Genomic DNA, 15,417 nt, shown 5'->3' with positions numbered 1-15,417 from the left:
CGATATCAATACTTTTCCTTTGTATTTTCATATACAAAGAAGAAGAAAAAGATGAAAAAAAAATTGTGATAGTTTCGTTATAAGATTATTATTCATCAACAGAATGCAATTTCAGAACAATGTGGACTCAGTTTCTTGAAAAATATCCACGACAGAAAACGAAGATACAGAAATAACTTGGCGCTATCAGATTCTCAACTCAATCTAGAATTCGTCTGAGAAAAAGTTTCTCAACCATAAATACTATTTCAGAATAAAAAATGCGCATAAAATTTAAGAGTGTTTTTACGGTGTGATTCTGACATTGCAGGTGTGGAATAGATAAATTAATGAAAAATATTTTAGATACGAAAAAGACAGCTCCTTATCTATCAAAATGATAGGTAAAGACCCAATCTATCTAAACCGTCTGAAACTACTCACATGATTAACATTGTATTATTGCCAGCAGGTAATGTAGTTACGTTAGATAAAATCAACCCCATCTATCGAAAGATTAATTTTCATGGTCTTTGAAGTGTAAAAAATTGTAATGGTGCTCTCTGCGGACTTCTTAATATGGGACACGTCCGTGAGAGGTTTCCAACGAAAAATCCAGCCTTAATTTCTCGAGTGGGACCTTTGCGTGATTTCTGCCTATAAATATCTTCCATCTCCTCTAAAACAATGCTGCCGGTATGGCGGAGAGAGAAAGTATGAATTCGTTTTTCTTCCCCCCTTGACTTTTCTTCTTGATAGGAACTCCTCTTGCCTAGTATAACTGCTTGTAATTATTGTTGACGGACGGGACCAATTTGCTCGGAGTATGATTTGTGTGCGTTGTGTTGAGGGCTCCTCCCCTTCCTATTTGGCACGTTGGGCCCTGGGGTAGCACGAGAAAGCTCTGCTCCTGGAATATATAGCACTTACTTATCGATGCTCGTAAATTTTGAGCGCTGCTCAATTGAGCTGTCCACCTCTCTGTTCGGTCAATGGGGGATAGGCCAAAGCCAGCAATTACATGCTGCTAGATGTCTCAATTATTACCCTGGTGCAAAACTTTGGGATGTCTTTAGCATTCGACATGACAGGTGTGGTGAAACTCCTTTGGTATACCCATTCCACGAAATAAAAAAATAAAAAGATACTGGTAAGAAGATACGTCTCTGTAACAGATGGGGCACATGGGATATGACGTGCATGTCAGTCATAATTCTATAATGCGCTATTAGTCGTGCACGGAGGGTATACATGTATATTTGGTTTATTACCCGGCTACGTGTGATGACTGGTCGTTAACTTGGTAGTGGTAGGAAACATTATCGCTCAATTTAAGTACCTGGAACTCCGTTTTAAACACTCGCTGTGGTTACAAATTAAAACATAAAGGATCGGAGCTTGAAATAAAGGAACATAAAAGGCGTGGATATTTTTCCAGAAAATGGAGATGTCAACTGCCAGCCAGCGTAATGAAGTTATTAATGTCGCCATTTTTTTCACCCTCCATTGCCTCATTCTTAGTCGTTTCTTTGCGGCTGCCATTGCATAAAGGTGCATGTAGCAATAGACTAATGAGCACTTTAAGGTTGGCCTGTGTCAAATATTGCGATATTTATTATGTCTTGAGGCTTCCCTTTTTTTTTTTTTTTAGTGCAGAAATGCGTTAAGCGACAGGGGGGAAAAGTTGAGAATATACAATAAGAATAGTTTAGAGAAAAATGCTTTAACGCTTACTACATAGGGGTTCTCACACTTTGAGGAATTCATAATGAAGTTCTTTCACGGATTATTTTCAGCTTCAGCTAAGGAAATGATTCTGCAATTAAGTGATAGATTTTAATTAACAACTAACCATCAATCTATTAAGAAGAAAAAATTAATTATTACCAACACGATTTGTAATTTAAAAAATAAATTGCTATCTATCGCTGGCGCTCTTAGACTTTACTACTTGTAAACCTTCTTAAATTAATAACATTTTATGATTTAAACATTCGATCTGATGGAAAAATAATACAAATTCTTCATTAATTAATGACCAATGCAAAATGTCAGTTAAGAAGGGTTTTTTTTTTTTTTTTTGGTTAAATTTAACCGTTTCGCCGTCCTCTCCAGTCCGCGAAAATCTCTCCTCAGTGGCCCTCTGCCCCCGCAATAGAACAAATAAAAATAATAACTGAAATAAGTAAAGATTTACAAAGCATTTTAAACGTTTTAAAGTTTTGAAATGTTGAAGAGCGCTTGAAGCGCGTTACGGCCACCCTGTAGAAGTTTCACTTGAATGCGCTAGACGCGTTTCGGACGACGAAGAGGTTAATGAAATTCTATAATCTTTACTATTATATCAGAAATTTTTAATTATATATGAAGAAGAAATATTTGTGAAAAGCAAATGTGATGAAAACGTTATGGATTAAAACTTATAATTCACAACCATCAGTTTAAAAAGAACAGACCTAGTTTGCAGAAAAAATTAAAGCAAAAGAAATATTTATTTAACACGGTGAATAAACTACCAGTAATCATTGCCTACAGAGAGTACGGGGAAAAAAATCACTAAATATAACAATGTATTTTTCAATATACACACAAAAAAATCTGAAAACATTTTAAAAAGTAAAGTAATAAAAATACAAATTACTACAATTCTTATTTTAGTGTCATGCACCCGTTTACAGTGTTTCTGTAGTTCATTGTTTTAAAGCTCCTTAAATTATACAGTTCTTTCATTGTGTAAAGAATCATTTTAAGCCCTTCATTATTTCAATTTGCATTTCATATTAAAGCACTTTGTTATGAACAGAATTTAGAGGTGGTGCGTGATTTAAGTAAAACATACATTGTCATGTTATCAACAGGAAAAATGATCCATAACATACAATTGAACTGCCCATTTGATGGTTTGTTATCAAGTAACTTCAGCCAAAAGTTTCCTGTTGTAGAACAATTACATTTACAATTATATTCATGAAATGCTTTGAAAAGTTTCCTAAAGAGATAAAAACTACATGTTCAACATTTAAGGATAAATACATATTGGTAATTGCTTTTTTATATTACAAGGACAGATATAAGCAGTGCGCAAGAACTTTTGATCGCAATCAGCCGGCATATATTTTGTTCGTATCATAGAATTAAATTGATTCGAAAAAAAATCTAATGCTTCAAATTTAAATATGAGAAGCATTGTATCGTTGGCCAAAAGATTAATATGAAACAAATACAAGGCAGAAAATGACCAATTCAAAAGAAGAAAAAGTAAGTTAATCTCATGACATACAAATTTATTTTACCTCTTAATTAGATGTCATGACATCTAATTAAGAGGTAAAATAATGTGGGTTTTTATGTGGGATATTTATTGCTTTTTCAGTCGATATTAAAGATACTTAAGCGGATTCAAGTGGTTCTTATCTTTTAACTAATTTCTAATTTGATTTAATTATGAACTGAAATATCAAAAATATCGGAATTCGATGCACATGTCAATCATGTAAATATAAGAGAAAAATTTAAGAGCACGAATATAATTGTAAACGATACTTATAACTGTCCATCCCTTTTGGACCCCCACTGTAGAAAATTTAAAGTAATTTCAAAATGCTAAAGTTTTAGATTTCTACAATAAAACTATGTTTCGATGAAAAGCCAGACAGAAAGCAAATTAATCCAAGCCAAAAAATCAATAAATAATAAAAATAAATGAATTCACATTCCACCCCCCTTGCCATATCAAAGAAAGGCTACTTCAATTAGGCATTCTGAAGCAATGGAAACTTCTTAATTTGAAATAACTGAGAAATATTTAATAAATAATTAGATTTCATTAAAATTCTTAATATTTATCATTAATTAATGCTCATTTTCGTGTATATGTGGGAATTAAATTCAAATTAGAATTTGGCGAAAATTTAAAACACTAAATGAATGAGCGAGAGGATGCAGCATTGAAAGAGAGAAGAGCAAAAACAAAAACGACTACAAAACGAGCCGCAACCTTCATGCTAAAGTGTTCGGAGTAATATGAAGATCTTGCAGGTACGACAGCATAATCAGGCTCTAAAGGGAATGCAAAATTGCTCTAATTACGGTGTAACCAAAATTCCCACCACACACGCATGCATGAAGAGGATACAATTGGGCATTGGTATGGAGGTAGCTCAGCCTCATTCATTTCTATATCTACCTGAAAGCTAGAACAAGCTTACTTATGCGAAAACATCTCATTTCCATATCTCTCATTCCCATATTTGGGATGGTGGAGAATGGTAGTTTAGTTTTAGTTTAGTTATATTAATGTCCCATTTTTAAAGCAACACTAGGGGTACTTTGAGACAGACCTCTTGAACTTCGGTCAGATGACAAACACGACACCCGAGCTGGCACCCCCTCTCTGAACTTCCACACCACATCAGCGGGAGAACGTTTGACTTCGTGCACCAGACCGGCTTATAGGACGGTTCTTCGATGGAATCGGACCACGAACCCGAAGCCCTCCGATTTCGAAGCCGAGACCTTACCATCAGACTACCAAGCCGGGTGGAGGATGGTAAAATTGAATGCAACTTAATTTACATTAAAAGTTAACAACTTAAATAATTACGGCAAATATTTCAGATCTTGGAAAAATGGAAATACACTTGGAATATTAAAATTGAATATCCAACTACGATCCACTTTGTATTCGAGTTGCAACTGCTGAAGATCTGCAATCTCTTCCTCTGCCTACATTCTACAAACCAAACGATGGATGTCTGCATTTTCTAAAGACTCTTGAAACAGAAGTTCGAGGATATTATGTTCAATAACAAATGGAACAATAACGTCACTTGCCTCGTTAAGGAAGATAAATTAATTCGGTTTGGTGTGCCTTTCAGAAAGAAACAGAAGCTGCTTCTTAATCTGATCGAACCTGGATCTGATTGTTTGTTTTCTACTGCTCCCCCCCCCCACATCCACCATATTATCTGTGTAGTTTATTGTGTTTCATTTCCAACAGATTCACTTCAGGATAGAATGGAGTACATGAATGGGAAGCACAAAGAAACAATGGACTCTAAATTATCATCTTGGAACACAAGTTTGCATGTTTGTCGCGCTCACAAGCAAGTCTCAAGTCTCCAATTGCATGCTAAGTGAAAACTGGAACCACAAACACGAGATCGGGATTATCCGTTTGTTTCTGTCCATTCGTTTTGTATCGATCAATCATACACTCTGTATTTAGATACGGCTCATACACATGGGTAGATGATCCTGTGTTTGGAATTCACAGCTACTGTATAATAGGTTAATCGCCTGTACAGACTAGAGGGGCTGTTCAGCAATAATAGGCATTTCAATTAATAAAAGTTATCGTTGAGACAACAGAGTTTTCTGGATTAATAAAAAACGAAATTAATTGCGTCGATTCATGTTTAATGAAATGTAACCAAATGAGCAGTGCTAACTTTATTTCTTTTTGACGGTTATATTATTTCACAGAATAGAAAAATGCAAGTTTAGTTGTTAGAAGACATACGTGGGAATAACACCCAGTTATTATGCAGAAAAATGCATGGAACTTCCAAATGCAAATCTTCTAAAAAAAATTTCATTATTTCATAGCAGTTAAGTTAATATTTGGCTAAATCAAATTGCTAATTTTCAGAAGATTTGAATGAAATGATTATATGCTTATTTTAAACTATTATTTCAGTTTAAAGCTTGACAACAATCTTTCTCGTGAAAATTGTGTACAAGCTGAACTGCAAACGTTTATGAGAAAATTAGTTTTTCCTATCAATGTTGGTGTAATTCTAACACACGTCTTAATTAAAAATTGTTTTTCCAGTCATGAAATTAAATCCTATTATTAAACTAATATGGCTTTTAAGGTATGTGGCTACGTTGAAAAGTCGATTTTCTCCGATTTTATAAAATTTTTCTATTTAATATTCTTACTGATTGAATAAGTTTCATTATAAAAACAATAGAATTTTGCTTCTATGTCTATTTTTTACATTGATTTTTATATTTGTTACATTGATTTTTATATTTGTATTTACATACTGTTTTAATGCTATTTTGCATCTTTAGATGCAGTTTTCTAAAATTCTAATCTTTTGTAGAATTTTCTTACGAAAAACATCATAAATTAAAATCTAATGTATATTTTTGACCCAATTTAGTATAATAATATCTCAATCTGATCTGCAGTTTCGGAGTTAGAAAATAAATAATATATTCATTTAGAAAAAATGAAAATTCCGTGTTACTTATCTGTTGAACCCCAATAATTAAAGAATGGATTTTTAGTTTAGGAACTAGACAATATATTTGTTAAGTTCTCTGCAAAATTTCAAGCAAATAATTTGATAAAACTCTAGACTAGAAGGCTTTTGATTTAATCATCTTCTTAACCAAACAAAGCTCTTTTTCCAATTTTTAAAAACTTTTGCCGCTTACTTGGTGTATTTTGGTTTCGTGGATGTCTTGTAATCTTTTATACGCAAATATTAAAAAATATAACTATTTTCGAACGTTTTTCAAAAAATCCATCCCGAACTTTGTCACATACCTTAAGTTTATAAGCAGAGACAGCAGTTTTAAGAAGCTTTAAAATTAGGAGGAAAAAATAAATTAAAAAATTGAAAATTAAAATAACATGTTTAATTTTTTGTAATGCGAAAGCTGTTATTTTAATAAAACTGGAAGGACTTATTAAAAGATATCCTTATATGTTATATTTTGGAAAATATAATGCAAGTTAAATTTTAAAATTTTCGTCAACAACTTTTCAAAATTCTAATAATGTTTGTGTATCTCTAAGGTCTCCTGAATGATAAAGTAATAAATGATCAGTCAGATTGAATTTGGATTTCAAAGAATCAGGAGAAAATACGAATCTTATTCTTATATCCTTTGCATTTATAAAATGAACGAAATTTAGCCAGCAATAAAGGGGGGGGGGAAGTAAAAGAAACCAAGTGAGAACGACGGGAAAAAGACAGCATCTTTGCATAGAAAGAAAAAAAAATTATTAATAAAGGGAATAGATAATTTTAATAACTTACTTTGATTCTCATTGAAGTCACTGGCATCACTCTTAGGATCATCCCCATTTTGTTCTTCCTTCTCATCATCTTCATCGGCTGACACATCTTCCATGTCATCACCCGTTTTGTTTCTGGGCTCCCAGGTCATTTTATTTTCCTTCTTTAATCGCCTCCGTGCATTGGCGAACCACGTGGATACTTGGGTGAGGGTCATTTTGGTGATGATAGCCAGCATGATCTTCTCGCCCTTTGTTGGATAAGGATTTTTGCGGTGCTCGTTTAGCCACGCTTTGAGGGTACTCGTGGTTTCTCGAGTAGCGTTGCGGCGTCTGGCTTCGCTGTCAACAGGATCGAACCTGCAGAGTAAAAGAGTTGAGTTTTCAAATAAATGTCAGAAACAATTCATAGAAATTAAATGTTATTTGTAATCTATAAAGTATTGGTAATCATATTTTTCAGTTATTTAGTATACTATTTCGTTTAGTAATCTTAATTCGATTAGTTTAAAGATTATTTAATTTTTTTTATATTGCCGACGGCTTTTAACTTTTAACCCTTTGGTAGCTAATTTTGATAAACTCGCTATTTAGATTCAATGTGTGTAAGCAAGTTCAAATATATTATAAACGAAACGAACTGTTATAATACGCTACCTGATAATACAATATAAATCAAATCATATTAAAAAAAATAAGCATATTATCACGCGAAAATCGTGGGTTACAATAGAAAACAGGCTGGAATTAAAAAAATCATAAAATATGCAGTGGGTTAAAAGTTTTGACAACCTCTCCAGAAATTGGAGATTAAAAGTAAATCATTAATTGACGATAATTTAGAGGTTCGATTAAAATTACCCTCATAACAAATGTTGAATATTTTATTTACGAATGTTTTCTTGGAAATGATTGCTTAAAATTTTGATAAAATTGAAAGACCAGAGACCTACAATATTATTTTGTTTAGTTTTACCACACATTAATAATGATTTCACTTTTTATCAAAGTTTTTACTGGTAAATGTGTTTAAAATCATTAATGTCCTAAAACTAACAAAAATAATTTTTAACTCCACTATTCAGACGTTAAATTTCTTTTTTATAAAGTCCGTGAAGCAAATTTGCTATGAGATCTAACCAGGATCACCATGACAAGCATTAATCACATGATTCAGAAGACTTGTGAACTCTCGGAAGATGTTTAGCGATAAAAATAACTTTTAAATACTAGAATTTTTGATGTCTTCGTGAAATAAAATTTAAAGAATTTATCTTAATCTCATAAATGAACTTTGAACGAGAAAAGGCATTAATATATTTATTTTATGTACATGCATGACATTAAGCCTCTTTAAAGAATAAAGTTATCGGCTTTTGTTATTATTTACCTGTCACCATAAGGGGAATAGGCTGCTAATATTGGATCATATCCAGCAGCTTGAGGAAGAGGAGGCCATGCTGCTCTGGGGTCTTTAATGTCGTAAGGTGAAGCCTGTCAAATACAAGAGAAAATGTGATATAAAACTAGATTTCCATCAATTTTTAAAATATCTTTTAAATGTTACAATTGGATTTGAATCAACTGAAGTATTTAAAACAAACTGAAATAAATAAATACAGACATGTTGAATAATATGTATTCATTAAATTCATTAGTTGTAATAAATTATAACTTAACAGCTTACATGTTTTCTAATTTATATTATATATATATATATAATCTAATTATAACATTTAATTATCTATTGCATTGAAATTCATTTTGATTAGAATATAATTAGATATCCTTCCCCATATCGGATGTAAGGTGAACGACATTGAAACGATAGTTCCTGAAAAGGCTTTCCTTTTTGTTCCTAAAAAAGTAATTTAACCAAATCCGCTGTTGGGAAGCCAATATTTGAAACCACTGCAATAAACATATAATTAGTATATACATTATATTTTGTTAAATAGAGAACTAATATAATAATTAAAATTCAGATTATTTTCTGTCACAATAATTTACAATAAAGTTGTTTAAAAATTTATCAATCATTTGAACCTCATAAAACATCAAACATATAACCTGTGGTTTGTTTAAAAAAAATAAATACTGGATATGAATTGTAAACCACAATATACAATTTCAAAATTTGAAGACATTTCATCAAAAAAAAAGTGTTTTTTTATCTATTATAAGTTATATATTTGCATCACATAATTATAAATAAAGGCTTAAATCAAAATTATCAACTGAAGCATTCCATTATGTAAATCCATCTGAAATTGACCAATGAATTCGTTATAAAGACCCGATTGTCATAGATTACATTTTAACAAACAACTTTTCTTTAAAATCAATAAAATAAACAGTATCATTAGAAATGAATCAATATTATCTTTTTTAATTCAAAATAATGTCATGATAATCAGACAAAAAATTCTTAAATGACGACAGAACGAAAATGTGCCACAAAATCTGGGAATAAATAATAACAATAAAGGGGTTTAAGAAAGCTATATAAATCATATATTTAACACATAAAACAATAATTACAATAAATGTCAACTTACCAAAGGTGCTGAGTAAAGCATGGCCGGGTGACTAGGGCCGAGCCCACCCATATAGGTAGCGGCGACGTGATCGGGGTAGCTCGCCCCGCCGTACAGCTCCGTTAGTCTCGGGTATGCTGTTCCCAGAAGGCGTCCGTCGTACGGCAGGGAGCAAATGCTCGACCCGGGGTGGGCCTGACTCACCAATGTATCCGGGGGCATAGTGTTTGAGGTCGGATATGGAATGCTAGGGTGCTGTCCTGTCATTAGAATCTGGAAAACGAAATATTCAGTTGATTCAGGTCGTATCGATTGATATTAAATATTGCTACCACGCATGGTGCTTATGAATAAAAAAGATATCAGATTTATTATTTGTGATAAAGCTTTCTGATGATAATATTCTGTTTCGTATTTCGTAGATCAGAATCATTCAGATCTCTGATTTCACTATAATGAAATTAAAAAAAAAATTATAAGCAGTATAAAATGACTGATATGTTCATGGTTGATATCCATTAAGCAAGATTAATTTTAGCATGATTATTTGAGGGGGAAAAAAAGGCTTTTAGTAAAGAAAATATTATTAAATATATTAATATATAAAATATTATTAATATAATCTTCAAGCAAATTTGAGATCAATAACTGGATTGAATAATAATTTAAAATTTGAATAATAATTGAAATCATGAACAATTGAAAAATTTAATTGACTGAGTAACTATTACAAACCCTCCAATAATGGTTATCACGTCATCCCCAGCATGTAGTACTTCTTACAAATATATTACATACAACGAATATCCATAAATTATTGAAGAATAGGTATTTTCTAAGAATTTTAATTACTTAAAACATTACTCGAAATTTTTAAAATTTACAGACATTTATTACTGACTAAATATATAAATGAAATATTTCTTTAAAAAAATCATACAATATGATTTTGTTAATCAAATAAATTAACATTATTTGTCAGACATTTACGCTTATTTCATTTAACCACTTAACTTTTATTTTCTTTACTATCTAATAAGATGACACCTTCCATTTTGGGAATATTTTCTTGTTTTGATTCAAATGGAAATCCTTTGAATACTTGACTTATCTATGTATTCGAAGTAATTTTAATATTGAATTATAATCGTTATGAATGGTTTATTTTTTGCTTACAACTACCAAAATTCGATAAATCGATGCACGTATGGCACTCGGGAAGAGCATTTAAGAGATTAAATGGCAAGCACTTTGACTTTTCTTAAGTCATCATTGCTCAGTTTAGCACTATAACAAATTCCCATATTCATTTTTGTAATCAGAAGTGACTTCAGTGTTTTTGTATTCATGCTATAACAAGATTCTTTTTTTTTAAACAATGCAAAAAAAAAAAAAAAATGCACTAGTTATCAACATTGCTGAGAGTGAGATTCGGCGAGAGGGTATTTTCGTCATTTTTTTTATAGTTTTCCGTAATTTTTTCACTATATATCCGTAATTCTGTAGTTTTCACCTAATTTCCGTAGCTGTTGAAAGTATGCTTTTATGTAATCTGATATTATTTTATTCACTTTTTTTTTTTTTTTTTTTGAAAAATATGTCTAACACACTGTGACAATTATATGATTAATATTTTCAAGGTTTTATTTTCTAATTGCAAAATTTATTTTCTAAAATTAGTTTGCAATTACATATTGTCTAACAGCAATAACAACAAAATATTGCATCATTTAAGTTCAATAGTACCGAATGAAACGAAAATCAATAGATTTGGTATGGAATATATAAACAAAATTGAATGTAAATTGGTCAAACTAATTTTAAAAGCACAAGAATAAATTTCGATCTGTTTCTTAAAAAAATTTGCTTATCATTTCAAAATATCGGAAATAATATATCTGGTAAAACAGCATCCTTGATACCCGAAAGAAAATATTTAAATAATATATATGTTACGGCTAATATGATTAAATGATTATTATTAATAATAAGTCGATTAATCACTTTTAATGATTATCACATTGACGCTTATTATTGATAATTACCGGTTGTTATAGAGTTAGCTACGACTATTATTAATAATAAATTAATTACATTGACTGTAATATATATTTCTTATAAACAAATTGATAATTTTTAAACTGTCACATTTTCTTCAATGATATTTAATATACTGAACCGATATTTAACATACTAAACGATATATAACACAGTCAAGTTATTAAATTTCTGTTATAATTCTTAAAGTCTTGGTCTTCAGAAGAATTTTATTGTAAATTTAATTGTTATAATTCATTTAATTTAGATGAATTAGTAAATATTCAGTTACTACTAAACCTGTATCATAATTAAATTTAACATACTAATAATGAAATTTTAATGCTTAGAAGATTTTTATTACCAAAAGTTATTTCACTTTATAGTTGTGTTCCTGTTCTAAACATAAATCATGTGATCAATGATTTTCTAAGGAAAAAAAGCATATTTCACCTAAATGTAAAACTTTAATTAAATTTCCATTAAAAATAAAAATAGTGCAGAGAAAAAAAAAACTTAAATAAAGCAAGAAAACTTTCGATTTAGAATATAATAATGTGGCACAAAAACTTTCTCAAATTATATTTTTTAAAAATAGCAAGAGTAAATTAGAAATTCATCAGTATAAATAGTTTTAATGCTAGAAGGAAATCAAATCAGTATATCACCATTAATCATTGTTAAAATACTTTAAATAATATTCTAATACAATGAAAACTGAATAATTTGTTTTACTTGACAAATTAAATATGAATATAATTTGTTTTAAATACCAAAATTTAAAATTGTAAACTTATAATGATAAAAATGTATACATTAAAATCTAAGGTAAAGAAAGAGTTAAAATATTTAGAAACGCGAATTATGCCAATCACAAATCATATGATTGGCGTAATTCGCTCGTACCTCTTATGTATGATTATCTTCAAAGCAAATGCATCATATTGAATGTACTTCATAATATATAACAACGTGATATGCTTGTACGTATATTTTAACACAAAGTATGAGAGTTATATAATTTATACCCACAATTTTTCAAACCCACGAATAATAAAAAAAGCGGTTGTATTAAATATCTAGAATTCTTGATGACAGCGGATGTCAACTGCACTTGCGTGCTGTTGCAAATTTGCAAGTACCACAATCGCTTTTAACCTCTAGGTCTTTTGAAAAGCAGCAAAGAGAACTATAGATTTATTACTTCCTCTTATAAATGTGGTGCTAATAACTACTTTTCTAGAAGCAGGTGCTTTTACACGCTTAAAGAAAATATCTTACTTAGTTGAGCTCAGCAGGGGGGGGGGAGAATGTCTGGAAGAGTGAGGTTCTTATTGAAAAACTTCCAATGAAATATTTAAGACAAAATCGATATAACATTTGTAAGGTTTCCGTGACCTGTGGACTTAGTTGAATTTAATTTTGCATCATAATGGGAGTGATGAATGGGGTCTTACCATTTTGTTCCTTTGTTTGGCATTGAAGTCGGATAATCTTGTCGACGATTGTTGAATTTCGTAAAGCCAATAAGCTACGATAAAGCATTTAAGCGAAAGTTAACATACCTGTTTGAATGTAAATCTGAATATAGAAAGCTACTAATTAGGAAGCTCTAAATCTCAATACTTGTACAGCTTACATTAATTATGTTAAAAATAATAATATCAGAAATATCAAGTTTATTTCATTAAAAGAAAGAACTTACATATTCATTCTATATCATTAAATATTTCGTATTTATGGATTATTATTGTTGTATTTGGAAGGAATTGGAACTTTTAAAATATTTAAAGTTACACATGAACTGCATTCATTGCTTTTATACAAAGATTGGTCAAAAGTATTTTTGTATGTTTGGGGGGGGGGGTATGTTTTGACCGAGATATTAAATAATTTAAACAGCAACATTTAATTTTAAAAGTATCATTTTATATAGCAAGATATATTTTTTTATTTAAATGATTTTTTCACAGGTTTTGCATTATTTAATTTCCATTTGATGTTAAAAATTAACACTCGTAGTCATTATAATTTGATGTAAAGAATATGCGAACTTTTTGGCATTTTAAGCGTTTTATGAATTTTTAATTGAAATGAAATGCATTTTGAAAACAGATGCCATCCAACTAAATATGAAAAAAAAAAATATTTAACTGGTTAAAAACTCCTCTACACTTTATTTTATTTGATTAAAACATCATTAAATCGAAAACAACTAGTTTTTTTTAAAAATGGAAACTTGGAATAGTCGGTAACATTCTCAATGATATTATATATAATATAAACTTTATATAGATAAAATAATCTGTAATATATACACAATAATTTAATTGATATTTGAAATTGAATTATTAAATACATTAAGTATAAAAAAAGGACTTTTCATAAAATAAATACAGTATTTATATAATCACAATAAACACCAGTTTGCTTTTATTCTGCCATAGGAGGGAGGGGAAATCTCAAAGAATTAATTTTCGAAAAATAGTTCAGAAAAACATGAAAAAAACGCAACATATATGTATGTAGCAAATCAAACTATAATTTCAAATCCATCACATTAGCCATTGTATTTCGTCATGTAAAATTGCTTGAAACAAAATCTCATCATTGGAATTCGAGATCTTTATTAAATATATGTCTGTACTTCATTTAAATAGATAACTAATGTTCTGTACACATAATATACACTTCTTTTTTGTTCCGCACCCAATGTCGAAAGGGCAACGTGTAGTAGAAGCATGCCGATGCAACAAAAATAATGGATCCAAATTTCTTGCTTCACCTCCTTCCAGCTAATAACAATGTAATAACTTCTTAATTTTCTCTTTTGGAAAATTGAGACGAACCCGTGCAAATCGAAAATTACTGCGCAGACCTTCAGTTGGGGCTACGAAAAGCCAACCACACCTCACAGCTCGTATTAAACAATTTTCGCCTCCGTTTACGCTTACCTCAGTTTGAATAAGTATCCTCGGCAATTTGGTTGTACAAGACGAGTCCATTCTTTATTTTTTGCTGTTATTACATCTCGGGTTAGGGGGTGAAACTTCTATCGCCTTATTAAGTTACAAACGCTTCATCTATAAACTTGTTTCAGAAAAGAATTACTACACGACCAAGATAAAGCAGTCAGCGGGAGAAGGGGGAAAAAAAAGTTAAAAAGTGCTGTAACAAGAAAAAAAAAGTTGTGAGTGATTTATTTGTAGGACTGAAAATATAAATAAAACTAAGCAGCACCGAATTAACTGCGAAAAATAGTGTTAGTCTTTAAAGGAAGGGTGAAGGAGGGGTAGAACCTGTAGACCTTTAGGGTATCGAGAAGTGAAAAAAAAAAGTATTCTCAAGAAAAGATTGAAATAAATCAAATTGTGAGAAAGATCTAAAAAAAAATTTGAAGCATGCTATGAATCAATCGCGAAGTTTCCGATCGCAGTTGCGCGATTACGATGATTATTATAAAACGTGTTAATTAGAAATCGCGTCATGTATTAGGGCATGGTCATTTTTCCAATTGATCTGATAATAAATTTATACTTTTTTTTCCCTGTTCTTGTTCGTTTCTTCGCTCGTCTTATTTTTACTTTTTCGCATTATCTGTTCACTGTTTGACGGTATGCGGTTTGCTTACAACATTTTAATCTCGATTTGATAAAATGATTTTTTTTTTCATTGAGTATAAAAAAACAAAATTATAAACAATGGACGAATGTATGAATTTCACACTATTAAGAGATATCAAGCAGGAATGAAGTGGTCATCTGAAAGACAAATTAGCTATCACATAATATTGCGCCTATCAGTGTAAAGACATAGTCAGCTACTTGGTTT

The 15,417-nt window shown here is 30.5% G+C and overlaps 1 protein-coding gene across 3 annotated transcripts in view; it reads right to left on the bottom strand.

The window, feature by feature from the left end:
• LOC129962105 (iroquois-class homeodomain protein IRX-6-like) overlaps window positions 1–15,417 on the bottom strand; it is a 45,944-nt gene that overhangs the window by 11,685 nt on the left and 18,842 nt on the right. For 2 of the 3 annotated variants that reach the window (XM_056075830.1, XM_056075831.1), the window contains exons 2-4: window positions 9,571–9,822; window positions 8,403–8,506; window positions 7,035–7,372 (exon numbers count right to left, since the gene is read on the bottom strand). In XM_056075830.1, the coding sequence (XP_055931805.1) occupies window positions 7,035–7,372; window positions 8,403–8,506; window positions 9,571–9,822 (694 nt within the window). Of the gene's footprint in view, window positions 1–7,034; window positions 7,373–8,402; window positions 8,507–9,570; window positions 9,823–14,540; window positions 14,678–15,417 lie in introns of those variants that run through there. The other variant, XM_056075829.1, reaches the window with a different exon arrangement.

The sequence above is a fragment of the Argiope bruennichi genome, chromosome 2 (assembly GCF_947563725.1).
Source record: "Argiope bruennichi chromosome 2, qqArgBrue1.1, whole genome shotgun sequence".
NCBI lineage: Eukaryota > Metazoa > Arthropoda > Arachnida > Araneae > Araneidae > Argiope > Argiope bruennichi.
This window is presented reverse-complemented; position numbering and strand designations above follow the sequence as displayed.